The sequence below is a fragment of the Fibroporia radiculosa genome, assembly GCF_000313525.1.
Source record: "Fibroporia radiculosa TFFH 294 genomic supercontigs, scaffold1256, whole genome shotgun sequence".
NCBI lineage: Eukaryota > Fungi > Basidiomycota > Agaricomycetes > Polyporales > Fibroporiaceae > Fibroporia > Fibroporia radiculosa.
The window spans coordinates 74738-91213 of record NW_012133278.1 but is presented as its reverse complement, the minus strand read 5'-3'; the positions used below and the strand labels follow the sequence as shown (position 1 = coordinate 91213).

The 16476-nt window shown below is 54.7% G+C and overlaps 6 protein-coding genes across 6 annotated transcripts; 3 read left to right on the top strand and 3 right to left on the bottom strand.

Annotated features, from left to right (window-relative positions):
• Nucleotides 1–2188: 2188 nt before the first annotated feature.
• FIBRA_02454 (uncharacterized protein) lies at nt 2189–2914 on the top strand (the record flags this gene model as incomplete). The annotated part of the gene is made up of 4 exons (XM_012324317.1): nt 2189–2254; nt 2311–2447; nt 2499–2563; nt 2613–2914. The coding sequence occupies 4 exons, from the start codon at nt 2189–2191 to the stop codon at nt 2912–2914; spliced, it is 570 nt and encodes a 189-aa protein (XP_012179707.1).
• A 663-nt stretch (nt 2915–3577) lies between these two features.
• Nucleotides 3578–4791, bottom strand: FIBRA_02453 (uncharacterized protein; the record flags this gene model as incomplete). The annotated part of the gene is made up of 4 exons (XM_012324316.1): nt 3578–3823; nt 3881–3976; nt 4014–4554; nt 4604–4791. 4 exons carry the CDS (start codon nt 4789–4791, stop codon nt 3578–3580), a joined length of 1071 nt encoding a protein of 356 aa, XP_012179706.1.
• A 1173-nt stretch (nt 4792–5964) lies between these two features.
• Nucleotides 5965–6318, top strand: FIBRA_02452 (uncharacterized protein; the record flags this gene model as incomplete). Its single annotated transcript, XM_012324315.1, has 1 exon — nt 5965–6318. The coding sequence occupies one exon, from the start codon at nt 5965–5967 to the stop codon at nt 6316–6318; it is 354 nt and encodes a 117-aa protein (XP_012179705.1).
• A 3409-nt stretch (nt 6319–9727) lies between these two features.
• FIBRA_02451 (uncharacterized protein) lies at nt 9728–11441 on the top strand (the record flags this gene model as incomplete). Its single annotated transcript, XM_012324314.1, has 8 exons — nt 9728–9959; nt 10024–10298; nt 10353–10521; nt 10580–10666; nt 10727–10803; nt 10873–10954; nt 11009–11246; nt 11297–11441. The coding sequence occupies 8 exons, from the start codon at nt 9728–9730 to the stop codon at nt 11439–11441; spliced, it is 1305 nt and encodes a 434-aa protein (XP_012179704.1).
• A 104-nt stretch (nt 11442–11545) lies between these two features.
• On the bottom strand, nt 11546–12998 carry FIBRA_02450 (uncharacterized protein; the record flags this gene model as incomplete). The annotated part of the gene is made up of 10 exons (XM_012324313.1): nt 11546–11754; nt 11804–12026; nt 12085–12094; nt 12154–12172; nt 12229–12276; nt 12330–12397; nt 12483–12640; nt 12709–12811; nt 12865–12878; nt 12945–12998. 10 exons carry the CDS (start codon nt 12996–12998, stop codon nt 11546–11548), a joined length of 906 nt encoding a protein of 301 aa, XP_012179703.1.
• A 675-nt stretch (nt 12999–13673) lies between these two features.
• Nucleotides 13674–16320, bottom strand: FIBRA_02449 (uncharacterized protein; the record flags this gene model as incomplete). Its single annotated transcript, XM_012324312.1, has 11 exons — nt 13674–13793; nt 13851–14057; nt 14106–14490; nt 14543–14556; nt 14615–14648; nt 14705–14886; nt 14936–15058; nt 15109–15646; nt 15693–15855; nt 15950–16001; nt 16132–16320. The coding sequence occupies 11 exons, from the start codon at nt 16318–16320 to the stop codon at nt 13674–13676; spliced, it is 2007 nt and encodes a 668-aa protein (XP_012179702.1).
• Between the last annotated feature and the right edge of the window lie 156 nt (nt 16321–16476).

Here is a 16476-nt window from a genome sequence, read left to right as displayed (position 1 = left end):
TTCTCCCTCCGGGGCTGTGGCTGCGGCTGACGTTCTAGAGACGGACGCCCGCCGAGGCGTGCCTCGACCCGCCTGCCGATGCTCGTGAAGAGGCCATCAGGCGTGGACTTGTGCACATCGACGGATGGTCGCGGACGATGAGCGGTCTTGGGCGGCGCCGGCGCTCGGCGCGGGTTTTCAAAGTCAGTCGTGGGCTTTGGAGTGGCCCCAAATGGTGAGTAGAGAGCAGCCTGAGAGTATGAACCTGTTGTGGCGGTGGTCGATGCAGAAGGACGAGAGGAAGTAGGGTTGGACGCTTGTGCTCGCGCCGCGGAGCGTGGCTGCTCCGTGACCGCTGCCGCTGCGGCGGCGGTCCTGCGGACAATGTCGGGGTACTTGTCCTTGTCTATTTCCCGCCGCAACCACAACCTTTCTGGCTGTTTATCATGCCGCGAGCGAGATGTCTTGACTTGGGCGAGTGATGTGTCGCTCATGGACCGGTGCAGAGAAACGCGGTTGCCAGACCGGCTGGTTGATGGATGATCGTCCGAAGAATGTCGCTCCAGGTTGCGGTAATCCATGCGCGTCGAAGAGACGGGTGTCAGCGGTAGCGGCTTCTCACCCGCTCGCGGGCGGTGTGTGTCCTGATCGTCTCGCGTCTTATTAATCAAGAATCTGTCAATGTCCTCCTTCATAAGCCTGCTGATGGGTTCTGGGACCCTGTCGTTGTCGCGTTGATACCATATAGCCGGTTTGAAACCGGGGCGAGGCTCGACAGGTGGAAGGTCGTCCCGGTGAGGATAACGGATGTCGGCCTTGTCAACGGACTGGCCATTCCTGTAGCTGGGCCGCCGCCGGTGGGACGTGCTGTGCTCTTGCTGCCGGGAAGTGGACCGGGTGAGGGTGGAGACGGTATTCTCTACCCCATCGACGATGGGACTGTGTAGCCAGGTGAGATGGTAGAGCGGTGAGGTGAGATGAATAAACATACCGGACGACATTATTTGACAGAGAAGCTGATAGCTTCCGTATGCGTCTCATACTGGTGTATGGCAAGTCTAATGGGAAAGTATCTAAGTAGGGCCAGGGTCAGGCAGATAGAAATGTATGGGTGAAGCAATGTATGTGGAGTGTGTGAGCGTAGTGGAAGAGGAGTTGTACGGTAGGGAAGGAACGGATTAAAAGGCAAAAGAGATGAGTGGCGGAGGGACGCTTTGGCGCGCTTTTGAAGCGTTGAATGGGAAAATGTGGCTAGAGCAAACGAGCCACAACAGAGAGGATGGCCGTGGCAGGACACGTGTAGGGGTTCGTAAGAAAGTGAAAGGCAAACTAGGCTTGTGGGCAGCGTGACCTGTGAGGATGTTGGGATATGGGGCTGAAACATGAACCTTAGATAGGACTTGTGGGACGTTACTGAAGACTGGAGAACATGGTATACTATTGTTTTCTAACCAGAAGACCAAAACGGGGCGTAGCTTTTATTGATATAGACGAATGTTTGTCACGCATGTAGATGGAAAGAGTACAAGGACAAGGGGTATGATAACTGTGCTGATGCTCTGTGAGACTAGCTACGGTGTGCAGGAAGAGAAAATGGGGCACTGGGACTTACGAGGGGTGTATAAATCTGCCGAGGTGCTCTGCCTCTGTGGCCGTGCCACGATCATCTCTGGGTGGACGGCGTTGTGGCGACGGGTGATGCCAGATCGAGCAAACTCTAGAGTTGCTTAATCCGGCGAATTTAGCGCGGAGGAGCGTCTGCCAGCAGTCTGACGCAGGTGGCGACTAGACTCGTGAGTCTAAGCGAGCCACATGGCGGGCGACTCCACCCACGAGGTGCACCCAAGATTGCTAGGTGGGAATGGAATTATGGCCAACCAGACCGCCAGACATGCGCAAGGCGGTGCTGGATGCATGTTCTGCGCGCTACCGCTGAATGCGTCGAGTCTGCGGACGCATGCGGACTGCGCGAGCACTGCCCACGGGGAGGCGGCGGACGGACTGCGCGTGGCTGTGGGCAGGCAAAGGCGGAGGAGGAGCAGGCGAGGCGCGCGCGGGGCTGTTCCTGGGGGTGGGCCGTGACGTAATCATTGCTGCCGTATATGGCAAGGCACGAATGTCGTCAGAGCCCCGGTGCTGCTCCCATTTAATGCGCCCAGCCGCTGCTTCCGACTCACGACTCCCCTCACGCCCTCCCTCAACGACAATAATGGCTGCCGACGCTGCTCTCCCAGGTCTCTTCTTCACCTTCTCCGCAATGGTCCTCCTCATCTTCGTATGTATCCAACGCGTTCTAGCATCCTCTCTCGTCTTTTAACAACCCGCCTACAGGCGTCCGTGTCGGCACCAACATGGAACTCCATCTCCTTCCTCGACACCACCGTCGGCGGCGTCTCCACTCACTTTGGCGTGTTTGGCTACACGGGCTCCAAGGCTCATGTCGGATGGTACTTTCCCACAGGCGTAGCGTATGTCCTCTCCATTCGCGTTCATCCCGAGTCTATCTAACCCGTCCGCAGCGATAGCGAATTGAACGACACTCTCTTCCACAACCTCACCGCCGCCCTCATCCTCGTCCCCATTGGTATGTGTGTTGTCTCCACATCTCCCGCATGAGCTCACACTCCGCCCAGCCGCTGGCCTCGCGGGCATTGCTGTCCTCTTCGGCCTTTGTGGTGCCGCCTACCACCGTGTCGGCACCATCTTCATGACCCTCGTCACCGGCCTCACCTTCTTTGTCACCCTCGTCGTCTGGATCATCGCCATGGCCCTCTTTGGCATTGCCCGCGACCACGTCCGCGACCGCGCAGGTGCCGCACAGTACGGCAACGCCAACTGGCTCGTCCTCGCCGCCCTTGTCGCCCTCTTCATTGGTTTCTTCGTCAGCTGTTGCGGCGTCTTTGGCCGCTACCGTTCCCGCCGCGCCGCCTACTAGACATGTGTTGTGAACGTGCTGTGTCGTCCTTCGTGTTATGGACTCTTCCCTTATGACCTCCTCCCCAATCATTGACTGCATGACCCTTTTGCACACGACGTGAATGCACTAGCCGCGTGGCGTGTACCGTTCGTCATAGCTATTTTTCTTCACGACAAGGGCCCTTGGCAGGCCATTTTTTCGTATACCTTTGTATACCACCTCACGACCCCGCTGCAAGAAGTGCAGCTTCGTTTTACCGCATCGTATATACCTTACGTACAGATGTGTTGCTGTATCGTGTACTTTGGCTTGGACCTCCATGTGCTCTGTATCATATTCGTACTTATATCCGTCTTGTAATCTACCGTTGACCTTGACCCTCCCGTGATCGATACGGACCCCACGTTCGCCGAGCCGATCGCCACTGTCGGGCGAGGACGCGACAAGATCATCGGGATCAGCGCGCGGAAATCTCCCGCACAGCGGGCCAGAGCGGGCCGCTGAGGGCAAAGTCACGACTTGCGGCTGTCGCATCCTACACATGCGACTGTCTATGCTCACACTTCGCAACCGAGCCGTGCCAGACGATAAACTCGCTAGCCAAAACATAAAACACACTGCTAGTGTAGTGTCCAGTCCATGTCCTCCCGAGCCCCTCTACACACACGCACGTCCGCGACACTAGCTCGCACCGTCCCCAACGGGCTTCCGGTCGTGCAAGATGCTCAGATCCCCCTTCAGGCCCGTGTGGAACCGCCGCCGGACATCTACGCTGAGCAGCAGCACCACCGCGATCCACGCCGGCGCCTCGTGCAGCGCGTAGAACCCTGCTTTCTCCAGCGGCATGTTGAGCGACGACGGCCCCGTCGAGAGCAGCCCGCTCGAGTGGTACTGCATCACCACGAGCCGGTACGTCGCGGGGATGCACTGCGGGCGCACGGGTCAGCAGGGCCGCACAGAACACGGAGGGGGGGGGGCACGCACGAGCAGGCAGGTGATGAACGACACGAACAGCACGCGCCCCGCGCCGACGCGCGCCGGGCGCGTGCGCCACGCCCAGATCGCGACCGCGTTCGTGCCCTGCAGCAGCACCACCGTCAGCGCCGCGCCGATGTACCTGCACCGCGCGGCCGTCAGCATCCAGCATCTCCGCGGTGGCAGCCCGAAGCGGGGCGGCGCGCACGCACCGGGTGTACTGCACGAGCGCGCCCGCGCCCGCGCTGCGCGTGCCGTTCCAGTAGTCCCCGCCCGAGATCGTGACGAGGACCATCGCGAGGATGTAGAGGAGCATCGCGCCGCCGAAGAGCGCGCGCAGGGCGACGCGCCGGCGCGGCTCGTCGGGCGCGTCCGCGGCGTCGGACACCGACAGCTCTTGGACGTGCGTCCCCGCGCCGGCGGCGACCGCGTCCGCGTCGCCTGCGTCCGCCTTGGCGAGCGGCTTCTGCGCCTGCTCGGTGTCGGTGCGACACGGCGGCGCCGGGCGCATGCTGCGCGGGCGCGTAGTCCCTACGAGGTACGCGCGGAGGACGTTCATGACGTCCTGCCCGAGCCCGAGGTAGCCCGTCCCGTACGAGCTCTGGAAGTAGTCCATGTTGTTCTTTGTATCGAATCCCGCCGGGTTGCGCGAGGCGGCGGCGCGCAGCGCAAAGTTGACGACCCTGGCGGCGGTCAGCAAGGCGGCGGCGCCGGAGGGGCTGGGGACTGTACCGTTCGAGCGAGAGGACTGTCGTGCCGACGAGGATGAACGTGCGCGTACGCTTGTTTGCGATGCGCGAGATGGCGAGGGGGAGACAGGCAATGTAGAGACAGACGAATACGATGGAGGGTGCAAAGTCGATGGCGATGGGGGCACCGCCAACGGGGGCGGGGAAGCTGCTCGAGGCAGAGGACGACATCGCAGAGGGAGGGGGGAAAAGAATGATTGGGAGACGAAACTTATCTCCCTGTGTGTGTGGTGTCGTTCATGATATACACACGCTGTTTGGAAGCCATGGCAGTGCTTCTCGGGTCGTGGGAGCGAGATGAGTCTGCGCCTCGCGGGGATAAGGTGCTCTTCGAGTCTTCCTATCGGTTATCCGTGCGCTGCGCTGCATCAGGTTGTCGAAAAGGCTCTGGCTTGGACGCAGGGCCCGACGGAGCACGCGCTAAGAATAAGGCCTCTAGGCTGCGCCGGCAAATAGAGTATGAACTCGTGTTGATCTACAGAGGGAAAAGGGAAAAGCTTAGCTTGGGATTCCCAGGGATGGACGAAGGACCCAATTGACGGGAGTGAATATTCGGAAATGAGACCGGGCGAGTATGTCGGACACGATGCATGAGCTCTCCAGTTGACTCTGCGCCCGTTCCCACAGGCAGACCGAAGGACCCCGGCATATCCCCCTAGATCCAAAATCACTATGTACTTCTTGGCCTCTAAACCTGCGCGATTTTGATACCCCAAGTGTCCGCATCCGGATCTGGACGGTTTCGGATGACCCAGGTTTCGTCCGCATGAGCGATCTGTGCTCTCAAAAATAGTGCCAAGCCCCTACGCTCGACTACGGCACACTATATTGTATCTAGAACCTTTCACACAGCTCACTCTCGTCTGTCCACAGAAATGCTGCAACCAAGCCAGAAGAGTAGTATGCACACATACCTATGCATCAGCTGGTGCAGCGGCGATAATCATTCGGAAGATCCACGAGTCCTCAAATTACACACCCATGAAATCCAGAAGGATTAATGGGAAATCATGGGGGGATAAAAATCACACCTACTGGCCAGCTTGAACGTGGGGGTTCTCTGCAAGAAAACGCATCAAGTCTCAAGGAAACCTGCCATCTGGAACGTTTTGCTCGGCGGGTCCAGGCTACAGCTCCTGATTATTTGCTCGGATGCCAGTTATGTGAGCATCGTATAGGCAGTCATGGGGGGCTCTACACCATAAAGACTCATCGGTTGCAACCTTGAGGATGCGGCGTTGGTATATTTCGCTCCCCACTCGGGATGTGTCGCACAGCGTTGACGTCTAAAGGGAGAACCATTATACTTAATGGTAATTGACAGAGGCGAATTGCTATGACGCGATGGGTCCAAGCGACTGGGAGCAGCTCTGTCCGCACTGGATTGATGTTCTGGTTGAAAAGTCCACTTGTATCCGCAAGCGGCATCCGGCGTTCGTCAAAATTTGGGAGAGTCTGTCCACCGTGATATTCAATACGGACGACGTTTGGCCCTCGATTGTGTCCGCATTAGAATCTGAGCGCCAGGCGGATATGCCGGGGTCCTGGGGCGACCGCCGGGAAATTGACGTTGGCTCTGTGATTATGGAGACACAGACCACACGCAGCACGGTCAAGCTGCGGTCGGAGGCAATAAGTGCAAGAGACGCACTTTCTGCGCTGCGCAGCATCAAAGAAGAATGGGGTACCTTGTACTAGCAATTGTGGGCAAACATGCCCGTGGTGGTCTACTGATCGATCATTCGTACGATCCACGAGCTTGGGCGTGTAGGATGAGGCAAGTGTCATTACGAGAGAAAGTGGAACGCATAGGCAACATTGCGGGGTTTTCGCTGGAGAGGACGGCGTTTTGCTGGCTGTAATGGGAACCTGGCTAGGGCTTCACTAGAGCCGCGCCGAGTTTGCGGGCGGCGGGGTGCGCCGCACGGGCCGAGTGCGCAATCCAGTTTGCTCATCAGACCGAGGAGCGGCGGACGGCAGAGTCTTATCTGAATTCATCTGCAAGGACCGAGGTACAGTCGCCTAGGGGATATGGCTTTGATTAGAGTCGTCTCGAGCTGTTCAGATTTTTGCATTAGAATGAGATTGTTTACGCTAGCACGGCGAGGGTTCACCGAGCTTCTCTTTGTGGGAATAGGAGGGACCAAGTGAGAACCAGTGATTTCCATGTGAACACAAATGTATATTGATGAAGATGCGCGAGGGAGTCGCAGTAAATACCCGGCGGACGCTAGAAAGCCACATTCACGGAGGAGGAGGATACTAGGATAGATTGGCAAAGGCAGTACAGATACGTCACATGATACTAAGCCTGGTAATCCAGCCATATTCAGTGAGACTCGGCCTGATTCGGCCTGTCGTTTTCCGTTTCTTCAAGTCGGCGGCATGGGCAGATGGATTGAGATCGAAACGTAGGTGCACCAACAATTAAGCAGGACGCGGTTTCAGATAATTACATCTCATCACAGATTAGACGATGGGTTCAGACGATGAGCTATGTATATCCTGAACACGGTTCAGTGTCAGAAGCGAATACAAAGACGAGTACGAAGAATGCGATATACGAGAAAGTAAGAAATACAAATGCAACGTGCACTCTACACAATGAAAATGATGATCACTGTGACGGCCTGACACGACTTGTAGGAAGTGTGTCCCACGGTCCCCATCGAGATCCGAATTCATGCAAGTAAATCCACTGCACGCTTCGAGGAGACTGTCCTCGCTGTCCTCCATTACTTCTATGGCATTATACTGTGCAGCTGAATGCGACACACAGCAACGCTCCCTCGAATCGCAAACGCCTCCTGCCGAATCGTCTGCAATTGCACTTGTTTCCTTTAGAGGCATTCTTGTGCTTGTTTAATATGTGTACGGAGTTAGACCTGCTTGCCTGCCATCTCAGCACGTTATTTTCGAGCTGACTTGAGCCTCGCCACGAGCTTTTGAGGATCAGGAGTGTGAGCCTATGACATGAGTTAGCTAGTCGATGCACATACCTGCGAGGTGGCTATCGAGTCAAACTGAACATCCTCAGAATTGTCCGCGATGCGGAGTTTCCGTAGTGGTGGATAGGCGCGATTAGGAGCCGGTAGTGAAACAGTGCAGTTTAGTCGGTTAGTGAGGGATGATTCGGACGATGGAGAAGCAAATTGAGAACTGGGGCATTCTATTGTGATACCGAGGGACTTGTCTGCTAGTGAAAGATTTGGGGAAAGGTCAGTGACATGCAGACCACGAAACCACACGCTCGGATCGGCTCATGGCATACATCCAACTCTCGTGCGTGTCACTCCGAGTCGTGAACCTGCGTCTCAATAAAGAGTAGCTAGACTTACTTCCCCATTGTCAATGTCTGCTAAATCATTCTTTTCGTGCTCTCACGCAGGCTTTGAACGTTCATTCAGCGATCCTCACCAGTTGAACAAACACACTGCTCAGCATTCCAAAGTTCCAGAGCCTATTCCATGGAAATCACCCTCTGCCGGCCACTGCCATCCTAAGGTGAATTTCTTTGAATTTCAATGTCTAAATCCTCGCTGCACACGCAGTAACATTTAGTTCTCACCGTACTGTCGTTACTCACCTCTCCGATTCCGGGGTGCACTGCGGCCGTATAATGCAACATGCGGAGCTTGTGCCAAATAAACCAGAGATAGAGAAGGATGACGGCCCAGATGATTATAGTAAGTCCCGAAATCATGAGGATCCATATTGCTGCTTACATAGCCATCAAATGCTGTTGATTTGAAGCCCAATCGACGGGCTCAGTGGGTGGACATTAAGCTCTCTATTAGTTGTCTATGATGATCCCTTAACATATCAAATAACACTTTAGTATGTGATTCGGACTTGGGCGCCACTTACAGCACTAGCGCAAGTTGGGATAAGTGAACTCACATACCGTGAACCATCAAAGTCAATCAGACAAAGTCAAGTAAACTCAAGTGAGGACTCCCATGCGCCCGCTTGAGCGCACGCAAACCACAAGTAGCTGTATGCTAGGCAGCTGTACCCTGACTTTCCAACCAGGGCAGTCATTCAGGGAGCATCGAGAACTCGGCCCAGTTTGGGGTGTAGGTAAACGAGTGAGAGACAAACGAACGCAGCTGAGCAGCCTGATCTTGTAGAGAACTCCTGATTGATCACGATCCTTCACGGTGAGTCCAATTCAGTGCACTGTGAAAGCCTAATGACACAACCACAGGGTGTCCATGAGCTGCATAGACAATATGCACGGAAGCGACAGTCACAGGGGTCTCTATGTGTACATTGGCACGCGGGTGCGAACTACAGGAGCGATACATACAGAAAGAGCATCACGGTTGAGACCAGGAAAGACGTAAAGTGGCTAGCATGCTCAGCATGTGCTGTAGTAGACCGAGCGATGTCGAGGGGATCAGTGAGCGTAACGGCGGAGTATACGAGAGCCGCTTGGTCTGGAGACGCAGGTAACAGAGATCAAGTGGGAAGGAATATGCGAGAGAAAGCCCGGCGGAGAAGGATTGCAAAAGTGAGAAAAGCAAGACGAAAAAGTGTCCTTGGATCAGAGTATGTAATAGACGCCCGGAGCCTCTCTCTCTCGCCATCTCCGAGATTCTAACTAAATCCCCGCGCTGAGATTGTTGCCGCACACTCTGAAGCATGACCTCGTCCAAGCGAGCCATAGACTACTCCTTGTATCTCGTCACTGGACGCGATCTCCTCCCACCCGGCAAGGTCTGTCCACCTCCTACGTTCAGTATCATCTCAGTCCATATCAACGCATATATCTCTTCGGTGTAGGACTATCTGGAATCACTCGAAGAAGTAGCTATGCTCCCTCTCACACCATCGTACGCGCTCCCAACTTCCGCATAGTCCCTCCAGGGCGGCGTCACTCTCGTCCAGATCCGCGAAAAGACCGCGGACACCGGTGAGGTCAGTCTTCCTGATCTCCATCCATCCCGGCTGCCTCTATACCCGACCCAAACGCACACAGTTTTTGGAAATAGCCCGCCAGTCCCTGGCCGTGTGCCGCAAGTACAATGTGCCCCTCTTCATCAATGATCGCATCGACATTGCCCTCGCCGTTGGTGCCGACGGCGTGCATATCGGCCAAACCGACATGCCTATCGCGGTCGCCCGCTCCCTCCTACCGCCCCACACCCTCATCGGCATGACATGCAACACCCGAGAACACGTTGTTCAGGCCGTCAAAGACGGTGCAGACTATGTCGGTATTGGGCCCGTCTGGGCGACACAGACGAAGAAAGTCCTCAATCCCGTGGTAGGTGTGAGGGGCCTTGGCGAGCTGCTCGAGCCCCTTGACGGGACGGACGTCAAAGCCGTCGCTATCGGTGCGGATATTGACTTCAATACCCTCTCGTCTGGTGCTCATTCCTGCGATTGAAAAAATCTCAGCCGGCATTAAATCTACCAATGCCCTCCAGTGCTTACATGGGGCTATATCTACTACTGGCCACCGGCTGGACGGCCTCGCCGTTGTCAGCGACATTGTCGCGTCGACGGAGCCCTACGCCGCGGCGAAACGGCTGTCTACCATTATACATGCCTTCAAGTCTAATAAAATACACACTTTCTCTGGCGCAGCCGGTCCATACAACCAAGAGTACATCAAAGACCGCGTCGGCCGCCTCTTGTCGACCATTCGAAAACATGGACCTCTAGTGCAGCAGGTCTTCCCCAGATGCCATTAAGTAGTGCCATTCGGCGAACTAACATGCCCGCAGATCACAAACAACGTCGTCACCACACAATCTGCCAACGCCACGCTCGCCCTGGGGGCGTCTCCCATCATGGCCAACGCGCCGGAGGAGATGGCGGACCTCGGCAAGGCCATTGGAGGCCTCCTCATCAACTTTGGGACCATCCAGAGTTTAGATGGGATGCTGATCGCCGGTACGTATGATAAAAATCGGTACACAGTCCCTCCTCGATGTCACATCGTCAACTGTAGGCCATAATGCGAATATCAATCGCAAGCCCGTAGTGTTCGACCCCGTCGGCGTCGGCGCCTCAACATTTCGACGGACGTCCGCGAACAGTGAGTAGCGTGAGGGTCTGGACGGGGGACTGGACTGACAACAGCAAAAATGAAACCCAGCGTTACTCAATACGTGGCAGGCGACTGTGATTAAGGGGAATGCAGGAGAACTAGCCGCCCTGGCCAATTCCGCTGAGGTACGGAATTCAGAGCCCAGACTGGGCAATGGCAGCGGAGGCGCGCGAATATTCTGACGCCCCCATCAGGTCCAAGCAAGAGGCGTAGACAGCGTTGGAAAGGGATTCTCCGACCCAGCTGCCTTTGTGCGAAACCTCGCTCGCAAAGAGAGTGCGTAGCGTGTGGTCGCGCTCCGTCGTTGTTGAACAAACCTCTGTCTCGCAGGATGCATTGTGGTCCTTACCGGTGTCGTCGACTGGGTGTCCGACGGCACCACGGTTGTTCGTCTGGCGAATGGGCACCCCATGCTTGGCGACATCACGGGCTCGGGCTGTATGGCGGGAAGCTCCATAGCGATCTTCTGTGCTGCGGAGAGCACGGACACGGCGAATAGGAGGGCGCCCGACGCTGCCGAAGACGGCATGCTAGTCCGGGGCGACATGCTCATCGCCACAGTAGGAGGGTAAGCTGGTTCGCGTTGTATGCTGTGCCGAAATTAATACTCGACCGCAGCATACTCGCCGTGACCCTTGCCTCGGAGTATGCGGCTGGCAGAGCGGACGTCAAAGGGCCTGGGACTTTCCTCCCCGCATTGATTGATGAGTTGGGTAGGCTAACGGCAGAGAAGATAATGCAGGCAAAAGTGGAGGTCCTGTGAGCAATATAATCGCAGTTCCGATATACATACGCCGTCCGGCCAACACGTGGAACGGATAGTACATGAAAATTGTATCCATACAACAATACACAGCGCAGCATTTGTCAAGCAGTAACCGATACGGTGGTTGGGTTGGGTGCGTCCAGGATGCGCGAGAACGGCATCTGGGGGGTAGGCTGCAGCCAGTTCTTCTCGTCGTAAACTGCATGTGGCGGAGACTCGATCATGTGGAACGTGTACGCAAACCGGGTATTTGGGCTAAGGTTCTTCTCTGACTTGTGCAGGACACTGCCGTGGATGAGCACCATGTCGCCTGCGTACGGCGGTCAAGATGCGTCCAGGGCACGAGAATACGAACGCACCGGGCATACACGCCTCTAGGACGTACTTTCCCCCAGGGTTCTTTGGCACGTTCTCGGGAGGGATCAGGGTTTCGAAGCCGGTTCCACCTTGCGGGAGACGAACGAACCGCTTCGTGATAGGCGTGGTGAGGTGAGAGCCGGGCAGAAAAGACAGTGCGCCGTTCTCGGGGGTGCACTTTTCGAGCGCTATCCAAAACCCGAGCGCAGATGGGGGATTCGTGTACTGGCAGAAGACATAATGAGCGGCGTTCGAGCCAGCGATCCTGATGTGGTACGCTTACAAGGAACGTCCTGCAGCCGCAGGGACAGATGTCGAGCAATCATTCACGGGGTGTAGAATGAAAACGTACGAGTCATTGTGCTCGGGTACTGGGCGGACTGCGATGTGAGCCAACGTGTATGCCAGAGATAAACTCGAACCGCACCTTCACCACCAATCTGCGGCTGCTTGCAAATCACCATGGACTGCAGAGCTGGGGAGCGTGAGGCGGTGTGGTGCTGAATTCGAAACGGGCATGAGACACACCTACGGGATCGTGATGGAATTGAAGGTCACGAGCGACAGCCTGCATGGACGCGTTCTCCAGGGTGACCCTGCGGAACACAGGGTCGAGTTCGTGGAGAGCTGGTGTTGGCAGACGGGATCAAACTCGTGCAGGTAGAGAGAGAGAGCTTTCACTTGCCGTGCCCAATCTTGTTAACGGCCCTCTCCTTCGGCCTGTTCAGCTGGCCATCCCTGTCGATAGCATCTTCTTCCAAGAAATATCGGATCTTGTCCCCCGATGTCAGGAAGTAGTCGTCTCCGACGTGGTTATCGTCCCCCGTTGTGAACTTGGTCTGAAGAAGCCACAGGAGATCGCATCTTTAGCTGTCGACCTTTCAATACGTACACATGCGATGCGTACGAGAGGGTGCTCTGCGAGATTGAGGTTGTCCAGCAGCTGCTTCGAGCGGGCGAGCAGCGCCTCTGTCTCTTCTTTGCTCAAAAAATTGGGGAGGCGCAAGTATCTAGTGCACCTATCAACCCGAATGGCAGAGCAACGAGAGGTGGCGAAGCTTACCCGTCTCTGCGGAACTGCCGGGCACGATCGCGAAATAGTATCACTAGCGGAGATGCGCCCTAATGGAACGGAGGACTCACCTGCTTGACTTGGTCCTCAGAAAGGTACTGAAATGTACCAGTGGTATCTGACATCACAGCGGCGATGCTTGTGGTACGAAAACAAGGTCCGCGGTACAGATGACTCGGAAGCAGCGGCGAGATGCCCGACCGAGGCTACAGTACTCCGATCTCTGAGTCTCTCATGCATATCACGTTCGCGTACCAATATGGACCAACTGTCAGAAAAACGAGAAGCCCTAAGCCATAATTTCCCGCGGCGTGGCAATTCTTCATACCACTGTCACTACTACCAGCCATGAGATAAAATCCTTCTGATTGATGTGGTATATGGGCAGTTCGTAACTAAGCAGTCAACATAAGATCTTTCATTCACGACTATCGTTCAAGAACAGTAGAACAGAATGTATCTTGATTTTAGACTTGATTGTGTCCCAACCTAGATTCTTGAATGATCATCCAGTCATTCCAATCCATATTCCATTCTGCGGAATCAAATAACCCGCTAGATGCAAAGTGTCTGCTGCCCATGACATTGACAATGCCACCAAAGATTGATGTGGCAGAAGGCGGAAGTACAGGTTCCACCAGAAAACTGAGGCGATCAGCTAAAACAACACGCAATAAGAATCCTACAAATGTACCAGCACTCAATCCCTGGCTAACCATGAGGTAGTTATCGGTTACAGGCCACCAAACGAAATAAGTGCTAAACCTAAGCCTATATATCTGGGTATGCAGGTGTCCCAGTCATTCCTCAGACCCTTCGTCAATGTTCTCGCCGTTCGCAAGACGCTGAATAAGATGATCAATCTTGGATTTGTGAATGCGATGGTGCTCCTGCCACCCTTTCCAGGGATGATGTGGATGCTGGTGCACAAACAAATCTAAGCATATCAGAGCCTTATGACAATCAAAACCTCCTACTAATCGACCAAATTGTTGGAACACCTTATCCGAAGTGCCTTCAGGTTTGTGGAGGAAGAATTTGGCCAGCAAAACGTCGTCCATTCGGCTATAGCGCATTTTCTTCTCTGGAGGAGCGGGTAGAGGAGCATCGCCCTCGTTGTGATTTAGTTCGTGCTTGTGCCTACGATAGAACTTCATCCATGATGCACGAGAATGATGCGGAGCCTGAGGATAAGATCAGTATCGCAGGCTGATGACAAAGAGATGTCTGACCTTGGCCGCAACATCTTTCCAAAATATCACCATATCCATCTTAACGCCCTGCGTTCTATTCCGGTATTCTAAGAATCGGACGAGGAATGTGATATCCTCTTCCGTGAAAGCAACACCTTTTCCTGTAGTGCTCCTAAAAAGTGCTCTTGGCGGGGTGGGGGATCGCGTGCGATTGATATCTGCTGCTGCTGCGCGACGTGCGGCTTCCATTGCACCTGGGCCAGCCGTGGTAACGACCTGGGGTTCAGGCTCTGCCTGTCCTGGTGGTTGCTGACCGGACTGCGACTCAGAACTACCAAGATCCTCATCGGCATCGTGCGCATCCATAGCATAACCTCCCAGCCTAATCTGATGCTTGTTGCAGTATCGACGCCATGAATAAAACCTAATGTTACCATAAGACGATGTCGCGATATGGTAACAATAGATATACTAACGTGTGATGGGGAGCCTAAAAGGTAGGGGTACGACGTCAATCAAGATGGGTAATTACCAGCAACCCCGCTTACTTTGACGGCAACACGTTCGCAAATTTCTCGGAGACTATGCATCAATCTATCAGCTAATTAAGATGTCAAAACAGTTGAAATAACCTTCACCTAAGCACGAGACCTTGTTCCTGACAATATTCGATGTATTTTCGTAAGTATTCAACATCGTCAGCGGTGAACAGGTTGCCGCCATATGTGCTCTTAATGACACGAGTGGGCGGAGTTGGAGAACGTGCGGGAGGGTTCCGCCGATTAGCAACCAAAGAAGATGCAGGAGGTGCTGGTTGAGGCTAGATCGAGTCAAAACACGATACGGCAATGTAGCAGTAACGACAATACCTGCGCCCGCACCCGTTTCCGACCTCTTTTATCAGAAGGATCGGCTTGAGTAGAAGATTCTGCGTTCGAGGGACCCGCTTCTTCCATATATGTCCCCTCTGGCTCGGCATACGACTGATCGTACTATGACAGAAGTTTAAGATTGAGCAGCTAATGCACGAGACAATTCCTACATGCTGAGGATAATAATCGGGAGCAGGAAAGTAGGCGCGCTGATCTTCTCTGAACCTATAATCATACGGCGGGGGCGGAGCTCCCACCATCGCACCCGGATGAGGGGGAGGTTGATGGTAGGCACCAGACCACGCTTGTTCATCTCTGTATGCTTCGTGAGGCATCATGTGAGGCGGTGCCGGTGGGGGTGGCGGCATATGTGTTGCCTGAGGGGGAATCCCACTAGAGCCTTGCCAAGACTGGGGAGGTGCAGCAGTTGAAGGGTGTATCGCACCAGTAGTGACCTCTGCCATTGGAGGCGCATATACCGCGTACGGGTAAGGATGTTGCGCATGGTGATGGAGAATAGGGTCAGTGGTAGCTGCAGTTATAGGAGGAGGCACTGTGTGAGCCTGCTGCTGTAAGACTTGAGGCGGATTTGGTGGAGGCGGGTGCATTTGGGCCGACATTCCTTCAGTCATCAATGGCGGTTGTGCATCGCTAGAAGACGGTCCGGCTTGAGATTGACTTGTCACAGCACGAGCAATAGGAATGACTCTGGAGAGAAATCAGGTACAGGTGAGAACCGTTGCTTTGAACATACTGTTCTTTCCCCGTGACTTTGAACCCAGCCCAATTATTGTGGTACGTCTGCAACACGCCGGCCTTGACGCATTCAAGAACCCACGCAGCGTCTAGTACCATTTTACCTTTCTTGCCAGCATATTGACGGTATAGACTTTGGCCCGATTCCTTATGTGGATCCACTAAGTAACATATATGAGAGTGGGGAAAAGAAGCAGCAAGATAGGGAGATAGCGACAAAGACACAGGACACTCGCGAAGTCCGAGAATACTTACCACAGATATATGGAACGCCGCTATATCCGGGAGACACTAACCCTCCGTGGCTCTAAGAAGTCGTGACCAGTGAGTGAACTCGATCGCCAGAGTTATAGGTAATGCGGCAAACGTGAGGCCATCACAACGAATGACGTCGAAACCTCATCGAATAGTATGAGCGGAACCAGGTCGTGACATACCGTAATGAGGTCAACAATGGTGTCCCTGTTTTCTACATCCTTCTCAACATATATCTGGAGAGGGGTCCCCATCATGGGATCCATAAAAAGCTCCTTAGAGAGGTCGGACGGGGGAGTAGACTGGTCATTAGGACTGGATACATTCTGGTCGCGTTGGCCGCGACGGTTAGCAGTACGTGCTGGTGCCATGGGTCTTGCCCGCTGGTAGTAGATGTGATGGGCGTCCTCAGGGGGCCACCCCCACGCCTTGTTGTCCGCTTTCACGCGGAGTTTGAATCTCCCGCCCGTCCTCCTTCACCAGCTGCGAGACGACTTACTTTCGACTCGTCCGCGACTTCCTAGCTG